This window comes from Gastrolobium bilobum, unplaced genomic scaffold (genome assembly GCF_033153095.1).
Source record: "Gastrolobium bilobum isolate Gb01-03AN ecotype WA unplaced genomic scaffold, APGP_CSIRO_Gbil_v1 utg3235, whole genome shotgun sequence".
In the NCBI taxonomy this organism is placed as follows: Eukaryota; Viridiplantae; Streptophyta; class Magnoliopsida; order Fabales; family Fabaceae; genus Gastrolobium; species Gastrolobium bilobum.
Window position 1 is genome coordinate 76,394 of NW_026897048.1, and position 19,854 is coordinate 96,247.

The window sequence follows — 19,854 nt, forward strand, 5'->3', positions numbered from 1 at the left end:
CTATTTTTTTAGACCATCGTGCCAATAAGGTTTGAACCTGTAACCAATGCAAATTTCTCACCACTAGATGAATTTTAGTTGCTTAAAAATATCATTTATCTAACTATATTTATTTATCTCATTTAAGGGATTAGTGTTTTTTATATTATAGCAAATAATTTTATTTTTTATGTATACATAAAAATGTATGGGCCATATATATATTTTTTTTTTTCTCTTTACATGGCCTTATACATTTTTATATGTGTAGGAGATAATTTCAGATCATATTAAAATTTAACTTGAACTTATCATTAATTTTTATGTCTATCTTTGTGTTTAATTCCTAAACCTTGCAACACATAAATTCCTTCGTTTAATTATCTTTTGTAATAGCATATTATACCTATTTTTTTATGTGTATTCTATTTACTTATCAATTGAACGTTACTGAAAATGAATAGGTAAGGTAAGAGACTAATAAAATGGAATTATGAGAGGTACTGTTAGAGGATTTCATGCAGTTTTTTATTTTTTATTTTTGTTAACAGTGAGTGAAGCAAAACCCTGGTCCTAACAAAGCTAAGAGCTCTGTGCTTGGCGGCGAGTGTAGTGTGTTAGAGTACCAAATCGAATCAATTACACAGTTGAGGTTCAGAGGGTTAGTGGTAGCCATGGATGATGTTTGCGAAGGGAAAGAGTTCACGTTCCCGAAGCAGGAAGAGAAGATTCTAGAATTGTGGTCTGAAATCAACGCATTCCAGACACAGTTATCTCGCACTGAGGACAAACCTGAGTACATCTTCTACGATGGACCACCATTCGCCACCGGTCTTCCTCACTACGGTCACATACTCGCCGGCACCATCAAGGACATCGTCACTCGCTACCACTCCATGACCGGCCACCACGTCACGCGCCGCTTCGGCTGGGACTGCCACGGCCTCCCCGTCGAGAACGAGATCGACAAGAAGCTCGGAATCAAGAAGCGTGAGGACGTTCTCAAAATGGGAATCGATAAGTACAACGAAGAGTGCAGGAGCATCGTCACGCGCTACGTGAATGAGTGGGAGACTGTTATCACGCGCACTGGCCGATGGATCGACTTCAAAAACGATTACAAAACCATGGACATCAAGTTTATGGAGTCCGTTTGGTGGGTCTTTGCTCAGCTTTATGCTAAAAACCTTGTCTACAAAGGTTTTAAGGTACTAATTAATTTTTTCTATTATTATTTATTTAATTTCTCATCAATAATCTATGTTACAATAGCTGCATTTTGTTATTGTTGTAGGTCATGCCTTATAGCACAGGGTGCAAAACCCCGCTCTCTAATTTTGAGGCAGGTCAGAATTATAAGGTTAGTGATTTGACACTTTTAATAAGCCTTCCTTTATTTTTAAATTATGTTTGATTTTAAGTTGGCAATTGGAATGGATTTACTTTGCTTGTTAGTGTTGTTGTAATTTTGTTATTGTCATTAGTCTCTGCTGCCTAGAAGGCTACAAGTGATACGGTTTTAATATGCTTCGTTTTGATGTGACCAAAATGCTGTGATTTCTATTGTATTAATTGGATAACTTGTATTTGTTGCAATTCTATTTAATATGAAATTCTATGTTGGCACAGGATGTGTCTGATCCTGAAGTACTGGTGACTTTTCCAGTCTTGGGCGATCCACACGGTGCATCTTTTGTAGCTTGGACAACAACTCCATGGACTCTTCCTAGTAATCTTGCACTTTGCGTCAATGCTAATTTTACCTATGTGAAGGTTGGTTAAGTTTGTTGCAGTAATAGAATACGAGGAACTTTCAAGCTTTTTCTAGTTAAAATAGAACATGAATTTGTTCGTACATAAAGAAACAAAGTAGAAGATAAGTTGTTGGCTTGACAAGTTCAAATTTTGGTTGGTAAGTTATGCCGTAACTGGAGAGTGGAGACTAGAATTATGATTTTACCTCTAATTATTTCCCACTCCTCTTTATGACCGGCAGGAAAATTTTGATTGCAGTATTTCTGTATGCTTTGAATGATTAGCTGTTCTTTCCCTGTAATAAAATTCTTTTCATGTAACAAAAATATCTTGAATGGTGAAGAACTTTCACATAAAAGGGTAAGGAAAAAGGTGTCAGAAAGAAATGCGCAAATGATTACAGTGGGTAGTGCAATTTGCTTATTTATATTTATTGTGGAAAGGGGTAGAAACGAAATACATTTGGATTGAATACTTGATAAGACATCCTTTTCTTTTTTTTTGTGTGCACAGAGAGATAAAGTATTCTATATATACATATATTTGCAAACGCCCTTCATTTTTTTTACTCCTCTTCTTTTCCACATTTCCTTGTTACTTCAAATCTAATTTTTGGAGCCAATGAAATCAGGTTCGTAATAGGTATTCGGGTAAAGTTTATGTTGTTGCTGAATCTCGTCTGTCTGCACTCCATAACCCTAAGGAGAAACCCAAAGAAGCTGTTGCTAATAGTCCAAATGACGTTCCTAAAAATACAAATGCGAAGATCAAGGGATCTTCAAGTGGAAAGACGGAAAATGTGTTGGACTCTTTTGAAGTGCTGGAGAAAGTCTCAGGGGCTTCATTAGTGGGAATGAAGTCAGCAGTTTCTCCTTTTACTACATTCATCTTTTATATTAATTTTACTCTATGAATAATTCACTATGTTCTGTTATGAGACTCATCTAATGACATTTTGGATATGGGATTTTATTGAGTATTGAAAATCAAAGGGTACATGTTCTGCAGGTATGAACCATTATTTGATTACTTTGTGGAGTTATCCAATACGGCTTTTAGAGTTGTTTCCGACAATTACGTTACTGATGATAGTGGTACTGGCATTGTCCATTGTGCCCCTGCTTTTGGTGAAGATGATTTCCGTGTTTGCATTGATAATCAAATTCTTAGCAAGGTGTGTGCTTTTAAGAACTTACAATCATGTAATTATTGGGTTTAATTTTTTTCTCCTGAAACGTTTCAGTCAGAGAGGCATAATTATTTGTAGTTGAACTTATATTCTAAATCATTGCCTTGCATGCCTTCATATGTTTTTCCTCTTTCATTAGTGATGATTGATTTATGTTGATGCATTCTTTACTTATCTCGTGTCAATTTTTCATATCATGGTGCTACATCTATTATGATGACTTTCCAATTTGCTACTTAATTGTACCAGCAACTTTGGTGCTAGTATACTACTGCTGAAATTTTCCACTTCTGCTTATTTATTTGTCTATTTGAAGATGCTTCAGTGACTAAAAGAGTGTTATGGTACTGAATTATTGTCCCATAATTGGAGGATTTGCATTTTTCTTTTATTGTTGGTTTGGTAATTGTTTATTTATGGATACCTCACCTTCCCAAATAACGTTACTCAAGCATTATGTTGGTCTGTAGGATAATCTAACTGTAGCTGTTGATGATGATGGCTGCTTTACTGAAAAAATTACTGACTTTAGTGGGCGCTATATCAAGCATGCTGACAAGGACATTATTGAAGCTGTGAAGGTCCGTTCCATATATCTGAAATTATGAGAATCCATTATCCACTTGAAATGATTTATGGAACAGCTAATTTGAAAGATTAAGTGTGGGTTTAGGAAAGCTTTTTTTTTTTGGGAGATAATTGCTTCTTTTTTCTTTTTCTTTTTTTAAAGCTCTCTCAGGAAGTTGCCATGAAAAAATATTTTTGACCCCAAAATAGTTAATCCAAACACACACTAATTAAGATTCTCATGTCACTCGGTGAATTTCATTTTTTTTTTTCAAATATCACTACAATTATATTTAGGAATTAAATTTGTTATTAAAAATGTCGAGACAGAAATGCCTATTTTTGTTTGGCTTTGACAAGAAAACCTTGTTTTGAGAAGAGCAGAAAGATGAAAGAAAAGAAAAGGCTTGGCATTTTGGCTGAGAGTGCATATTGACAAATAAGATAAACCTGATGCAGAAAACAGGAGACCATCTGTGCAATAAAGCTCTCCCACTCCTGCTTTTTCTTATAAAAGACGCTTTTACAAGATTGCCCAAGTTACCAAGTTCCTTAACCAGAACTTGAGTTGAAACCATTTGATAGAAGTCGATTTTATGTCTTGGAGTGATTAATGTTTATCTTAAAATTTTGTTTTGATTGGATTCTTTTAATTATTTTCTTTTCCCTTTTCATCTTTCCTCAGGCAAAGGGTAGGCTGGTAAAGTCTGGAGCTTTTACACATTCTTACCCATACTGCTGGAGATCCGATACCCCTCTTATTTACCGAGCTGTTCCGAGCTGGTAGGCATGTTTGGCCAAGATATTAACTTTGCTTGACTGCTTTGTGTAGCTGTAGAAGTTACTTTTCCTTGCTGGATCTAATTTCACTTGTTCTCATTAATAAAATATCATCTATGCATTAGCTATGATTTTCTTTTAATTTCCTAATTACACCAGTATTCATCTAAATATGAATTGTAACTGCCACATGTGTTGACTTGTTTTTGATTTCCTCTTATATAGAATGTGATATTAAGGATTTAATAATTCCGTATATTATTACATTATTAGGAGGCTATACTTGACAGCCACACTAATTAATGTTCAGTTCATAATTATTTTCATTGTAATAACCATCATTTTTGGTATATTCATTATTAGAGTGATTCTCTGACATTATGGGAGAATGATAAAAGGTTGTTATTATAGGATTGATGTATCCATGTTGTGGCTTCTTTAATAGTTAATTTTATGGTTCTATACTTACATTTTTATATGTACTCCGTGGTTTTAAGAAGTGAACCTCTTCTTTGGATAAACAAAGCAGTCTTTTGTCTATGATGACAATCTGCATTTCTACAATGAAAATGTGATTTTTGTTGTTTTTGGAAAAGTAATTTTGGTGACATAATTGTTTTATGCAATCAGTCTTACATAGTTTGTGGATTTTAGTTTATCTGTCTTCCGACCAATGATAAATTTAAATTATTTATTGAATTTTATTTGACAATTTTCATGTGGATACTTTTCGGGTGATAGCTACTTTATACTCTATTCACACTGTAATTCTTAAAGAATGGTACTTGCTTGATATTGTCTGTAAGCATTTTTATTTTTTAATTTAGCGCAACAATGTTCTGCTGTTTTACTATAGGTTTGTTAGAGTGGAGTTGTTGAAAGAGCAATTGTTGGAAAACAATAAGCAGACTTACTGGGTCCCTGATTTTGTTAAGGTACATATTCTCTTGCTTACCACATCACAGTTTTTATATTTTCTTGAATTGTTTATTTGTTATTCGATCTTGTTTCTGCTCTTCCCTTGTGCCAGAGGAGGTCAATGTGGGTACTAAGGAATTGAATTCTTTTATGAGCAGTTTAGTAATTTATTTTCTTTAAAGAATATGTGAATATATTATTAATTGGGAGTCCTTGTGTTAATAATTGAAAATGATTTAATATGTGCTGTGATTAACTTGTTAAATATAATTTTTTGTCCCGGAGTTAGGAGAATACAATGTGAATGACTAATATGTGCAAAAAATGTAGAAAAGGTGTCTCATTTCTAGGAACCCCCTTAAATTATCCGGGCACAGAACACCTTAGGATGGTCATAAACACAGCCCTCTACCATAACACATCTTCGGGCAAAAGATGGCAACTAACTGTAAGTATATGCCATCTATGGTTTTTGTAAACCTTTCCAATATTCCTACTTGTTGCAGGATAAGCGATTTCACAATTGGCTGGAAAATGCAAGAGATTGGGCAATTAGTCGTAGTAGATTTTGGGGGACCCCTCTCCCGATATGGATTAGTGAGGATGAGAAGGAAATAGTTGTCATGGATTCTGTTGCAAAACTTGAAAAACTTTCAGGTGTAAAGGTTAGAATCTTCTGTTCACCTTTTTGAAATTACATATGTCCATTCTTGTCAATGTCAATTGCTTTTGTTTTGAAGGAGTTCACACATAATTTGACATATAATCTGCTTATTTCTGTATAGTTTGGTAACATTCAAGTGACTCGGTTTTTATGACTGACTGACTTAAATGGATATGTTCTTTCTCCATGTTGCTTAATTAATTTTAGCATAGTTGTTTCATGGAAATATTTCACATACTCACTGCAGAACCATATGGAGAACATAAATATTAATTTGTTTGCTACTTATGATATCTTTTTTTTTGGCTATGGATTTATTCCTAGTGGATAAGATATATTTGGTGTTCTTGGCTAGGTGGAAAATGAACATCACATGTTTAATTGCCTGTATACTGAAAGCATTGACTTGTAAACTTGTGTAACTGCAAAGAGTTCTAGATCTATAGTTTTTTTCTTTTTTTTTTCATTACATTTTTTTGATTTTTTATGTTCAGAGTCATCTGTTTGAGCCATACAAAGTATAAAATGAATATCATTTTGTATGTCGTGGCTAGTATGCATATTTGTCAGTTTTGGCCTCTTAACTGGGTCATTTTTTTCTCAGGAAATTAATAGAAATAACTATAAATATGAGAAGATAATCTTACATCATTTATGGGACTATGGGCAGCTCATGGATATTGTTGTATGTAGCTTGGAAGCTTCACCTAAAAGCTTATTTGTTGTGTTAATTCTTCCAGCATGCATATATTTCATAACATAGTATACCACTTTACCAAAGTGGTTCTTCCTGTTCAAGTATGTTTCAATAATTATATGTTATGTTTCCAAAATGAATTTCCTATTTGTTTTCTTAGTTCTTATGTTCTTATGGATATTGTTGCCAAATGATAAGTATCACCAATCCCACTGTAATGATTTCTACAGGTGTTTGACCTTCATCGTCACAACATTGATCATATTACAATTCAAACTGACAGTGGCCGTTTGCTTCGACGCGTTGATGATGTAAAAATGCCAATTCCTAGTTTTTCAACAGTGTTGTTACTCAGTTGTACCAGAGTCTCTCCGTCATGGTCTTTTAGTATTTATTTATTCTTTCAATTTGTCAAAATTGGACTGCTATATATGTCAAACCCATATTTATTTATTTATTTCTAGCACTGGCTAAGTTAACCCAAGGATAAGTAACACCTCTAGTAGAAAATAATATATACACACACATATATAGCCACGATCATTTTACACCGGTGTAAGTTACACACCCTATCTTGCCCGTTGGTTTCACTTTTATCTAACGACTCTAACTTTTTAGTTGGTTCAATGACTAAGAATAAATGTAAGACTTCTTATTCTTACATCAATGTAAGAATATGTTACAATCCCTAATAATAAAAAGTGCCGAGTCAGCAGGTGGTTAGTTATGGAATAATATTCCTTTTTTCTGTTATGGGTGTGTTTTGTGAGGTGAGGCTGAAGTTGCTATATAGAGGGTAGGAAATCATTGTTAAGGCATTTGGGGAATTTTGGACACACTTGGGCTGGGAAACCATAATTGGGAAAGAAATCTTGAGCCTCTCGAATTGCTCCAGAACTATCTTAGTTTTTCTGTTATTTTTTCTGTAATTCTCTAGTTTCACCATTGTTACTGTTTTCTTATCTGTCCATTGATACTGTACTGATACAACCTTCCACATTAATACAAAGTCACTTCCATTTTGTGCTATTTTCGTTTCTGTTCTTGGTTGATATGTATCAGAATAACATGTCCTTATATATATATATATGGGTTTTATTAATCTCATGTTAAAGGAGATAGTTATCTCATGTTATAGAGACAAACTAGTGGGCTCCACCACCTGAAAAAATAAAAGAAAAGAAAAGAAAAAGATGGCACAGTTATCGAAGGGTGTGTAGGAGAGAAAACTTATGTCATGTGACATAAGAATAGTTTTTCCCTATATATATATATGGAAAACATCAATAACAAGAAAGCATAATTCCAAAATGTAGAACTAGAGAAATTTATTATCAGTATTCTAAGAATGAAAAATATGATAGTAGCTAGAGACATTGTTCTTTGTTATGGATCAATTGTTTTATCTTTCAGGTGTTTGACTGCTGGTTTGAGAGTGGATCCATGCCTTATGCGTATATCCATTATCCATTTGAGAATGTTGAGCTGTTTGAGAAGAATTTTCCCGGCCATTTTGTTGCTGAAGGGCTGGATCAAACCCGTGGTTGGTCAGTTTCTTTATTTGTATCTGTGGTTTTTCTTAGAGAGGCCTGTTCACCACTCTGGTTGTAGATTCACTTTTTGCTTTAAAATGTTATTCTCAGTATTTTTCCATTTTGGTGAAAATCTTTTGAATTCATGCTGGTGGTTCTTTATTGGGTTCCATTTTGGGTTTGAACTCAAACATCCCCCCTAGTTATTACCAAGTGGGTTATCACCATGCTTCAAATTACATGATTGCAGTGGTATTTTACTATTCTTATTTCCTCACCTTGTTGTAACGTTTATTAGTTTTATCTTTTATCTTGCCAAATTATTTGCAGTTCCTTTAATATAAATCATCTATGTTCGTAATAGTAAAGTTATATTTTGTGTTTGGATTTTGTGGCCATGACTATGTTCTTAACTTCAACCTCCCCTTCATATATGGTTGTGTATTTTAGTTTTCTGCTTTTTCTTTTTGCAGGTTTTATACCCTCATGGTGCTGGCTACGGCATTATTTGGTAAGCCTGCCTTTAGGAATCTAATTTGCAATGGGCTTGTCCTGGCTGAAGATGGGAAAAAGATGAGTAAAAGCTTGAAAAATTATCCTTCACCAATGGAAGTCATTAATGATTATGGAGCGGTAGGAACTTTTCAAAGTTCATCATTTTTTGGTTTCATAATTAAGTTATTTTCGATGTGTCATGTAACATCAAGATGCAAGTTTTGCTTGCTTTTTATTATAATATTCATGACTTCAATATAGTTTGATGTATATTATGGAAGCACTGTCATGATGTTCTTGCTTGTTGGATAGGATGCCTTGCGATTGTACCTTATAAACTCTCCTGTTGTGCGTGCTGAGCCACTTCGTTTCAAGAAGGAAGGAGTTTATGGTGTTGTCAGTATCATCCGTCTGTGATTAATTTATTTCATCTGTGCTAAGTCCCTATTTATTCATTTCTACTTATCTACTGATACTTTTATTTGTTGTTATCTAATCCAGGTTAGGGATGTTTTTCTTCCCTGGTATAATGCATATAGGTTCCTTGTTCAAAATGCAAAGAGGCTTGAAATTGAGGGTCTAGCACCTTTTGTCCCCTTTGATCAGGCCACACTTCAGAAGTCATCAAATGTTCTTGATCAGTGGATCAACTCAGCCACACAAAGCCTTGTTCATTTTGTCCGACAAGAAATGGATGGTTACCGCCTTTATACGGTCAGTGATAATTCTTGTGGTTCTTTCTTTTTTGGATAAAAAATGATTTTATTAGAGTGAAAGTAAAACTCGGGAGGATAAGATATCCCAAAAATTGGTCAAGATAGAACAAGTAATACCGAAGAGTCTTGCATATCAGACATGGCAACTCCCTTGTAACAGCCACAACGGGAAACCATAAATGTAATTCTGTATGATGATGAGTTATGTAAAGAACTATTTTAATTCAAAAGCTTAAGCTGGGGTGAAGGCCACATAAATGGAAATTTTTGTCTTACACGCCCCTCACAAGAGCTCATTGAGCTTGTAGGGTGGACAATGCACTGACCACCTATCTGTGCTAAGAAACTGCACAATATCTAATTATTTATTAATAAAATGGAGGCGGTGGGGGATCGAATTCTAGACCCTTTGATCATGGAAGCTTTGATACCATGTAAAAAATCATTTCAACCCAAAAGCTTATGCTGTTAGGTGAAGGCCACATAAATGGTTTTATATTATATTTGTCTAACAAGTAAAACACAAGTGACAGCCTTAATGATGAGAGCATTATGCTCCAACCACATGTACCAAAGAACGACATAAATTGCATGATGCACTAAATTCTATCTTTCTTTTAACGGGCCACCTAAAGCTTGATACCACTTAAAACTCCAAAGTAAAAGACATGGTGTTCTCACCTAGAACCCTGACAGATTATTTGAGAGGAAAGTATCTATCTTACAATGCAAAAATAAGGTCTATTTTTCTGAATTAATTTTGCAAATAACACATATGAAGAGAAAAATGATATGCGGTCTATGGGTCTGCAAGAATATCTTGATGCTTGCTACACATGCTCAGTCATTAAATGTATTAAGTAGCTGTTTTATTCTTTTTAGGTTATTTTTTAGCTAACTTATTATACTCTTTATTTTGTTTGTTATCTGATCTTATTGATTATAAACCCCTACCCTTGCAAGTTGGATTTCATGGGGAGTGTTTTTTTTACTCGTAGTGAACTGTGAACTAGATGCCTCACCAATTTGATCTCCAGCTTCTTTTTAAGACATTGATTTTACATTCAGATTTATTTATTTCTAAAAGGTATCAATCACTAGATGCATGGTATAATTTTTCTTTCATATGTACAGTATTTGCTAAAATGTTTCCTTTATTAAAAAAATCATATTGTAGGTGGTTCCTTATCTTCTTAAGTTTCTTGATAACCTTACAAATATATATGTGCGGTTCAACCGTAAGAGACTTAAAGGTCGTACTGAAGAAGAAGACTGCAGGATAGCACTCTCAACTCTTTACAATGTATGTTTATGATATATTTTATCTATAGCATGTTTAGTTTGCTACTAAGACCGTCTTAGGTCTCCTAATGATCTTGAGAGTGATGGTTCCTTAAACTAAAACAGTCCAAGACTTAAATATATAAATTCTTTCAGGTGCTTTTGATATGCTGTAAAGTCATGGCTCCTTTTACACCTTTCTTCACTGAGGTACTCTATCAAAATATGCGAAAAGTTTGTAATGGGTCAGAGGAAAGCATACACTATTGCAGTTTTCCTGAGGAAGAAGGCAAGGTATACGTTTTAATGATTATATTCTGAGTCTTGTAGTTATTAATAATAAATGATTGAAAAACAAAACATTAATAAATTGTAGTCTTTGGTGCTTATTGCTTGGCAATCTTTTATTGATACTTCATTTTACATGTGGTTCGTACATGTTTTGCAAACTTATTTTGATTCTACTATAGTAATTGAAATACATAATTCAGGTTGGTTCATTTGGAATGGTTTGATTCTTCTGGAAACTGACAGTTGAACGGAAATTTTGTGTTCAATATTTTGGTAATGCTACATTGCACGTGCAAAAGATAGAGAAACCAATGTTCCAAACTAGCATATCCTTTTTGCATGGTTAAATCACCTTTCTATCTGTGTGGGTCACATAAATGATCCTGATCCACATAAAGTCTAAGAGCTATGTTTGTGCTTGTATTGCTCGAGCATTATCCATTTTTAAGATTTTTATATTTGTTATTTTGTTTGAGGAGTATTTCTAAATTCTCATCCTCCATTTTCTTTGTCTTTTATCTTTTCTAATTGAATTTCTTGTTCAAAGTCTTCATATGACCCTTTGGATTGGTATTATTGGTTGAATTCACTCTAGTTACATCTCATACTCTTTCACTTTTTTTCAGTGTTGGTGTAGAGAATTAAAAGTAAACTTTCCTGACATATTCTTCCTCTGCTACCTCTCCCTCCCCAAAAAGCATATTTGATTTTTGTAGTGGAAAGACTGTTATTGTATTTCTCAGTTTAACATGAATCTAGGTCGTGTTCGAAATATATAGCAGCCACCTAAATGACCTAATATACTACCTTGTTCTATTTGGCTGCATGATTTCATCAGAGGGGAGAACGAATTGAGCAGAGTGTTTCAAGGATGATGACAATAATTGATCTGGCCCGAAACATTCGTGAGCGTCATAACAAGCCTCTTAAGACTCCACTCAGGTAGATTAGTGTTCAAAAAGATGTATACATGGATGTATGCATGTAAGAACATCTTTTTTTGGTTTCTAAGGAATTTATTCATATTTATTGCTACTATAGGGAGATGGTGATAGTTCATCCTGATGCAGACTTCCTTGATGACATAAATGGAAAGTTGAGGGAGGTAAGTACATGATGTCACCAGCTGTTACAGTTTTACCCTTTCTTTTAACATTTACTCTTCTTTTTTTTTTTTTTTTGGCAATCAATTGCTTTGACAATTGATATCATAGTAATAGTTTGCTCCCTGATGCTTTTAATAATCAGTTACCTGTTCAATATATTCAGCCCCTGTGAGGTCTTACTAATGATGATATTATTTGTGCATGTTCTCAATACAAGAAAAAAAGAGAGAAATCTTTCTGCATGTTTGACTTTTTTATGAAGTTTCTCCCCACTTACTGTTTCAGATCTATTTTTTGTTTGTTGCACACCCCAAATGGGAAGAAAAAAGGAATCTACATGGCACATTATGGGTTTCGTTTACATCATTTTTCTACTCAATCAAATTGTACTCTGATATTTATGATTCTATTTGCTTTGCAGTATGTACTGGAAGAACTCAATATACGATCCCTTGTTCCATGTAATGATACTTTGAAGTATTCATCTTTACGTGCCGAGCCTGACTTTAGGTATGCATTTCATATGGATTCCTTTCAAGTTTGTCCTGTATACCAGTCACAATGTTTAATGATGTTGTTCTTTTTTTATTTGCAGTGTTTTAGGTAAGAGACTAGGAAAATCTATGGGTGTTGTTGCCAAAGAAATCAAAGCAATGTCGCAGGAAAATATTTTGGCTTTTGAGAATGCTGGAGAAGTCATCATTGCAAATCACTGCTTAAAGCTGACTGATATTAAGGTGCTAATCTTGTGTAGATAATGACTAAAACTTGATTTCCATTGAGTAGAGTGAGTTTAAAATAGTTTGCATTGGATTTTACCAACATCAACATCAACAACACCTTTATCCCAAACTAGTTGGGGTTGGTGGTGGTAGATGAACCCAGGTGAAAAGTACGAAAATATTGAGGAAAAAAGATACGTAAAATTTAATATATATATATATATATATATAAAAAATAACATTATCCATTAAAAAAATAGCAATAAACAATTAAAAGGAAAAATAAATGAAAAAAAAAGTGAAAATAAAGATACGTAAGAGGGCAAAAAAAAGGGAAAGTAAAAATAAAAATAAAGAAATATAGAGATAAAATAAAAAATAAAATACATAAGAGAAGAAAGATTGAGAGAAAAAAGAAAAGAAAAAAGGAAAGAAATAGAAAAAAAGACAGAAAAGGAGAGGTAAAGAAAGAAATAAAAGGATTTAAAAGGGAAAAGGACTAAAAAGGAACCATCTAGAACATAGGATGAAAAACAGGTCTAACCCTCCGTAGTACTTATAACTTCCTTTCAATTCGTCCTAAGACCTACCGTCTGCCAATCTATGTCCTACTCCTTTAAGTCTTGTTTTACTATTTTCCCCCAAGTAAGTTTCGGTCTACCACTTCCTCTCTTTGTGTTCCCCCAAATGCATTGGTCTTTACCAAAATAAATAAATAAATAGTTTGTGTTCATTATTTTGTGTTCAGATGAGGGAGGTCTCATTGAAGTTAATGAAGGTTTTGTGTTCTCAGGGCTAGGAGTCTAAGGTGTTGATATAGTCATCATCAGATCCATTTTCCTTCCCTGAAATTTAAGTGGATGTTTTCTTGAGAACCTTCAGTATCATGTTGTTTTCTTAAAAACACCTGTCAGTAGCATTCTCTTTCAAAACAGATATTTTTACTGTCAAAATTATTCCTTTTGATTTTCTGACTATGGATTCATGACATAGACCTCAAATAATTTCTTTTTTCTCCCTACCTAAACCATATAAAGTGATAAACAGATGTAGTTGAGTCTTGAATTTATTGGCACGTGAAAGGATGATGTCTAGAAGCATCCAATTATCATGGGGTTTTCCCTCGAAGTGATGCAGACTGTGGAATATTAAACTAGTACATTTTTTTCCAGGTTCTCCGTGATTTTAAACGACCTGATGGGATGACTGACAAGGAGGTTGATGCTGCTGGTGATGGTAAGAATGTTTAGTGTTGCTCCATTTGCTGCAGTTCTGAAAAGTGAAAACAAATGATGTTAGAAACCATGTAGTAATTTTCAAGTATGAATTTGTCGTATTGACTTTTTATTGACCAGCATCTTTGACTTTGTTTTAGGTGATGTTTTAGTAATATTGGACTTACGTCCTGATGAGTCATTGTTTGAGGCTGGTGCTGCACGGGAGGTAAAATGCTTGCCATGGAAGAAACACCCTAGCTAATTCCTTGATCATGGATGTGATGGAAGAAACATCCAATCTGTTTACTTGATCTTCATAAAGTCAACTCTTTTTCTTATTTCTTTTTTTCTAGAAATCTTAATGATAGTGTGACTAGTGACCCTAATGCATGAATTTTGCTCTTGCTAATCCTTAATTTTTCTTTGCACGAATTGGATTCTTTCACTTGCAAGTCATTTTTACACTCTCGTTCGTGTGGTTGTGTTATGGTTGGAAAGTATTGCCCCAGTTTTTAAGGATAAATTTTTTGAATTGCCTCACCTATAGAATAGGAGTTTAGTATAAGAGGACCGGATACTGGATTAAGATAAGCTGGTAAACTCTTATGCTAGCTGCGCCTATGTTTGGTGCACAAATCTATGAAGACTGATAGTATAGACGAATATTTAAACCACTCTTTAAACCTTGACTAGCGAGGATGGAGTGAGAGCAATACTTGTACGCTATGACAAAAATGCTATTGTTCCTCAATTTAAACCCAGCTGGTGGGGGTGAAACAGTTGCTGGAATGGTGGCATTAGCGGCAATGACTTTTAGGGGCTTTTCTAGGAGTGATATTCTGAAAAGGTAGACAGGTTTAACTTTGTTTTTTTTTTTTTATTTGTAGAAAAATAAAATTATTAGAGGGGAGCGAATTGGGAGAGTAGTGCTACATCTTCTATGACATCGTATGTTTTTATTTCATCTTTCTGTTGTGTGTTGCTTAGAAGTTTCTTTATATGTTACTCTATCATTCAAAATAAAAATCTTTTACCTCCACGAAAAAAGAAAAACTGAAGATATTGTGTGAAGTCTCTGTACTTCTCGGCTTTTGTACATATTATGCTTAGAATAATCTCTCTATATGTTATGTTTTATCATGGTTTGCCTGAATTTAAATATTTACTTAACATCTTTAAGGCCGGAAGTAGGATAAATATATTAATTTATTTTGGATGGTGTTATGCCCTACAGATTGTTAACAGAATTCAGAAGTTACGAAAGAAAGTTGCTCTTGAACCAACGGACATGGTGGAGGTTTACTTTGAATCATTGGATGAAGATAAATCAATCTCTCAGAGAGTTTTGCGTTCACAGGTAGAATTAAGAGATTAATAATTGGCCCATCCAATATGGTGTTTCCCTTTTTGGTTGTGAAGGTTATTGGGATAAATATATTATTTATGTGAATAGTTTTAATTCTGATTTCGCAATCTGTGCCACTAGATGTAAGTCAGGATTATTTTTATGCACATATATACATACACTCAAAGATACATACATATGCAGGGCGTTTTCTCTTTTGCAATGTTTTGGTTAAAGAAGCTACTTTTCTCCAAAATATTTTATACTTACAAAACTTGTATATACTTGTTATATGCATGAATTGCATCATGCGTTTTGTGCTGGGCGTGTTTCTTATTAAGGACAACTTATTGGTCGTTATCCAATTTACACACTTACAGCAATTTATTCCCTTGCTAATCTAAAATTTGTAATGTGGTTTTCTTTATATTTGCAGGAATCCTACATCAGAGATGCTATTGGTACTCAGTTGCTTCTGTATTCTCTGATGCCTAAACATGCAGTAAGTTGTTGAATTTGGACTATGACTTATGAGGATTGGCTTATTTATTGTGTTTTATTAACATAAATGGGGTTGAAATGCTATTGGTACTCGGCTTTTGTTGCATATTATAATTTCATAATACTTCGCTAGCCCTACTCTTTTCTGCTTAAATTTCAAATATTAAAAATTAAAATACTAAAGTTTAAAGAAATTTTAGGAATTTTTTGTAAGAAGTTCTTGTTCTTTATTTTCCTACAATTAGTGCTAGTGGTTTACCGATGACCTTGCTCATAGAGAGGCAAAGAGAATGATGTTGAGGTACTGGTTCAACCAAGTGCCCAAGCAGCAACAATAACTTAAATACAGCTGAAGACATTTATATAACTGACCCATAAAATAATCCGACATTAAGCCCAAAGATCCAAGGTAGGGATGATTGACACGTTAATTTTAGTACCCCTTAAATGATATGGTAGGTTCATATGTTTTTGTGAAACCTTGGCTCCTGTTATTGCTGACATCCAGTCATCCACATTTCAATTCCTTGGAAGAGGTTGTGCTGTAATGGCACTAAAGATGGAAATTCATCTTGATGATGACAATTCACTGTGTTGGTAGTTGGAGGAGCTGCAGGATTACGGGGTAGAGTTCTGGTAATGGCAGTAATGGTTGCAGTGAAAGGAATGATGGTGGTTCATTGTAATTCATAGGTGTTATGATTTATGGTTAAAAAAAAAAAAGGAAAAATTGTTAGGCTCTCTTGGAGCAAGAAAAGGTTCTTACTCAAGTATCGTTCAATGTGTACTATCACAGCTATAACATTAAAGATGTTTTAAAGTAGGGGATACTGATGGCTCACCTAGCTGATGTGGTACACATTGAATGATACAAAGTAAAATCTTTTTCTTGCAGCCATCTCCTAGAAAACTTTTTCTCGGAGCACCTATGAATTTCCCAGAAAAAGTTGTTCCCATGATGTAATGAAGGTTTGTACCAGGCGGTGATATTTATTTCTTGCAAATAACACGAGAATGTCATACTTATTGATTAAGATAATATTCCACTAGATATGTAGTGAGGATATGCTACACGCAATTGAACACACTGCATTTTGGTTTAAAGTTTCTTGCAAGGATCTCCTTACTGATGGATATGGGCTTGGGCTGAGCTGAGCTAGTAAGATAAGCCAACAAAAAGTTTCCTGAACTTTGGATTTCTCTGTGCTCTATTTATCTGTATTCTGTCCTTATTTCCGCATGAACAAATTATTATGGATGGTCTTCAATGATCATCTTAAATTATGGCGAAAAAAGTCATTTTGTTTTTTAATGGTGTAAGCAGATGTAAAATAACTGCATTTTATATCTTTTCTTTTCCTTTTTTCTGTGCTGTTCTTTTATTGGTTACTTTCCTTTTATTGATCCATGAGGTTCCCCATTATAAATTCCTTTAGTTCAACTGCAGATGCATTTGATTGAAAAACAACAATACCCCAATAACAACCAAAGCCTTTTTAATGAAAAATACTTGTGCAAAAATAATGTTAATTATGTCGTACTAGTACTTTTTTCTATACTTTTTCCTCGTGCAAATGTCATTTGAAGTTGTAATCTTGGCAGTTAACTGCCAGATATTTGGGAAACCTCCCAATTAGTTTTTATTGTCAATAATATTCTGTCCGACTTCCATAATGATTATTAATGGAATTTGGACAAATTTACCTATTGGAACTTTTCTTAAACTCTTGTGATATTTGCCCAAATTAAACATTCAAGCACATTGGTTTATGAACCTCATAATGCTCCAGAAGACCACAAGTTTTTTGGCTCCGGGACTTAGTAGGTTGTTTTTAGGGGATCTCTTTCATGTGAGCAGACCCCGTTTAGCTAGGTGTAGTCGAGTTTTGTTTGTTTGTAGGGCATCAAGCCCTCTCTTTTACCCAAAAAAAAAAAAAAACATTCAAGCACTAATTTGAGAATGATTAAAATGAGGAGAGCAAATATGTTTTGTGGCCTTGACTTTAATGTCCTCTAGTTGTCCTGGCTTCCTTCTCCCTTTTTCTCCCTCACGGGGGTGAAATGCAGACTTGAGGGAATGGTGTTGCTTTACAAATCAGAGTCCTGTGTCTTGGTTTCAAGTCACTCCATCTTAACATTCTTTTAACAACTGCAGGTTGTCCTTGGTGAAGAGAGGTTCCATGGGATTTCCAGCATGTCGTTTGGTATCACTTTGGCAAGACCTGCATTGATGTTTAACATAAAAGCCACCCTTTCACTGTTTTCAGGTTTGTTTCCTGTGTTGGTTGAGCTCATATGCATTCAGTGAAACAAACAGTAGTGTTCTTTGATGCCCTTTCTGCCATTCATGATCTGTGATCCTTGGTTGCTCCAACTTACTGTTGTTCAGGTGACGCAAAATATTCACAAAATCTGCAAACTTACCTACAATCGAGAGATCACTCAAATTTGAAGTACGAGTTTCAAAATGGAAATGGAAAGGTTTGATTGAGTCTTAATCCCCTGCCTTTGTTTTTGTTTTGGGTGAAAATATGCAAATTCATTTGTGTCCCGTTGTTGCAGAAAATTGTTAACTCAATTGAACAGCAACCTGCTGCAGAAGTGGTTCTTGGTGAGCATGTCTTTCTCACTGTAGGGGACTACTACCTTGCTGCAAATTCTGACTGATTTGGTTCAAGAGTTCCTTTTTGATCTTTTTTCCAGTTGATATGCTATCTGTTTGCAAGATTAGTTACACAGAATATGTACCCATGCCTGCCTAATTGTAACGGCTGGGCAATTGACAATCATTATTCTTTTTTGTATAGAGGACCTCACATCTTATTTGAAGATAAAAACAGGTGTCTTAATGTAATCTTAGATGATATAATGTCAATTATTTCGTTAAACATCTTTCCCTCGATTGGTTTATTTTGATTTGTGTGATAACACCTTTTCCTGGTTCTTATTTTCTTAGTTCGATAGTAACAGGTCTCTCTCGTTCCGGTCCGGTATAGGTGCTCGGTTTTCTACTAATATGGTAGCATTTATATAGCTAACTCTACCCGTATGAGGTTGTCTTTGTACTGGATAGTGTTAGTGTTGAACCTATATTAATACGAGATTGCTGGTTTGCATGATCACCGGACGGTTCTAAAATACTCATATGGTGTTTTGTTTTTCTTCTCCTGTAAGGCCACAAGGTATTTTTGTTCGCCTGGTACGAGAATAATACATAGTTGGGCGTTAACTCGATTTTGGACACGGTGTGTTAAGTTTTGAACTCTTTTTTTGTTTTTTTTGGTGAGTGAAGTTTTGAACTCTTACATTGCAATTAAAGTCCACGGCGACGTGGTTCCCTCCCAAAATGAAAAAAAAAGTAGGGATTGAGAGGGAAAAAGTCAAAAAAAAGAGGGGTAAAAGTGGAAGAAAAATTCTATTTATGGTAAAGGACCACTGAATAAATGATGGGACGGAATTGTAATAAATTTTTTCCAGGTGGGTATTTGTGCCTCCATTGAATTATAAAATGCAAAGCTAACTACGATGAATTGAAGATGTTATTAATAAAAAGTCATTAGTAAATTTAACTGCTAAGTAATTGTTTAATGTGTTAATTAAATATTTGCATGTATGTGATATAATTAATATAAATGTAAATTACACAACACAGTATAAAATTTCTTTGTGCAGAATCAAGAGGTATATATGCATAAAGTGAGACATTGTTGGTGCTGGCTCTGAAATGGCTATTATGAATTTATTTTATTTTCAAATTGCATTATTGTTTCTAACTCCACACTTAAAATAAAAAAAATGTAACTGTTGAATAAGTCAAAATTATAAACATTTATGTAGGAATCAATTAATTTTGCAATATGCCTTACAAGAAACAACCTAAAATAAATATTAATCCTTCCATAATAGTAACATTAATATCAACAGCATGTTAATAATTTTGGGATCAATTACAGTGAAGCATTATAAATCCTTACACCAGCAGCATCAGTATTAAATATTCTTTAGATCTTTATTTTTTTTTAATTTAACAAAATCAAAGGCCAACAAAAAACAAACTGAGAAGACATACTATACTTTCTGTAATATACAGAGACTACCC

At 34.1% G+C, this 19,854-nt stretch overlaps 1 protein-coding gene across 2 annotated transcripts; it reads left to right on the forward strand.

Annotated features, from left to right (window-relative positions):
• The first annotated feature begins 541 nt into the window (after positions 1 to 541).
• LOC133303689 (isoleucine--tRNA ligase, cytoplasmic) lies at positions 542 to 18,641 on the forward strand. 2 transcript variants are annotated; one of them, XM_061503642.1, is made up of 27 exons: positions 542 to 1,187; positions 1,274 to 1,339; positions 1,609 to 1,752; positions 2,366 to 2,592; positions 2,743 to 2,908; positions 3,394 to 3,504; positions 4,176 to 4,273; positions 5,127 to 5,205; positions 5,695 to 5,853; positions 6,780 to 6,860; positions 7,963 to 8,096; positions 8,555 to 8,714; positions 8,889 to 8,972; positions 9,078 to 9,290; positions 10,470 to 10,595; positions 10,730 to 10,867; positions 11,703 to 11,806; positions 11,906 to 11,969; positions 12,392 to 12,480; positions 12,566 to 12,707; positions 13,865 to 13,928; positions 14,068 to 14,135; positions 15,144 to 15,266; positions 15,691 to 15,756; positions 17,911 to 18,022; positions 18,145 to 18,236; positions 18,318 to 18,641. In XM_061503642.1, the coding sequence occupies exons 1-27, from the start codon at positions 654 to 656 to the stop codon at positions 18,420 to 18,422; spliced, it is 3,549 nt and encodes a 1,182-aa protein (XP_061359626.1). In that variant the 5' UTR covers positions 542 to 653; the 3' UTR covers positions 18,423 to 18,641. The 2 variants fall into 2 exon arrangements, with proteins under 2 accessions (XP_061359626.1, XP_061359627.1); XM_061503643.1 differs by having other exon boundaries at positions 1,100 to 1,187; positions 1,252 to 1,339.
• The last annotated feature ends 1,213 nt before the right edge of the window (positions 18,642 to 19,854 follow it).

Bases quoted from the DNA above. Each gene is read 5' to 3' on its own strand.
- LOC133303689 (XM_061503642.1), top strand. From the start codon at position 654: ATGGATGATGTTTGCGAAGGGAAAGAGTTCACGTTCCCGAAGCAGGAA. The intron at 3,505-4,175 runs GTCCGTTCCATA...ATCTTTCCTCAG, and splicing joins ACATTATTGAAGCTGTGAAG to GCAAAGGGTAGGCTGGTAAA. The intron at 11,970-12,391 runs GTAAGTACATGA...TTTGCTTTGCAG, and splicing joins TAAATGGAAAGTTGAGGGAG to TATGTACTGGAAGAACTCAA.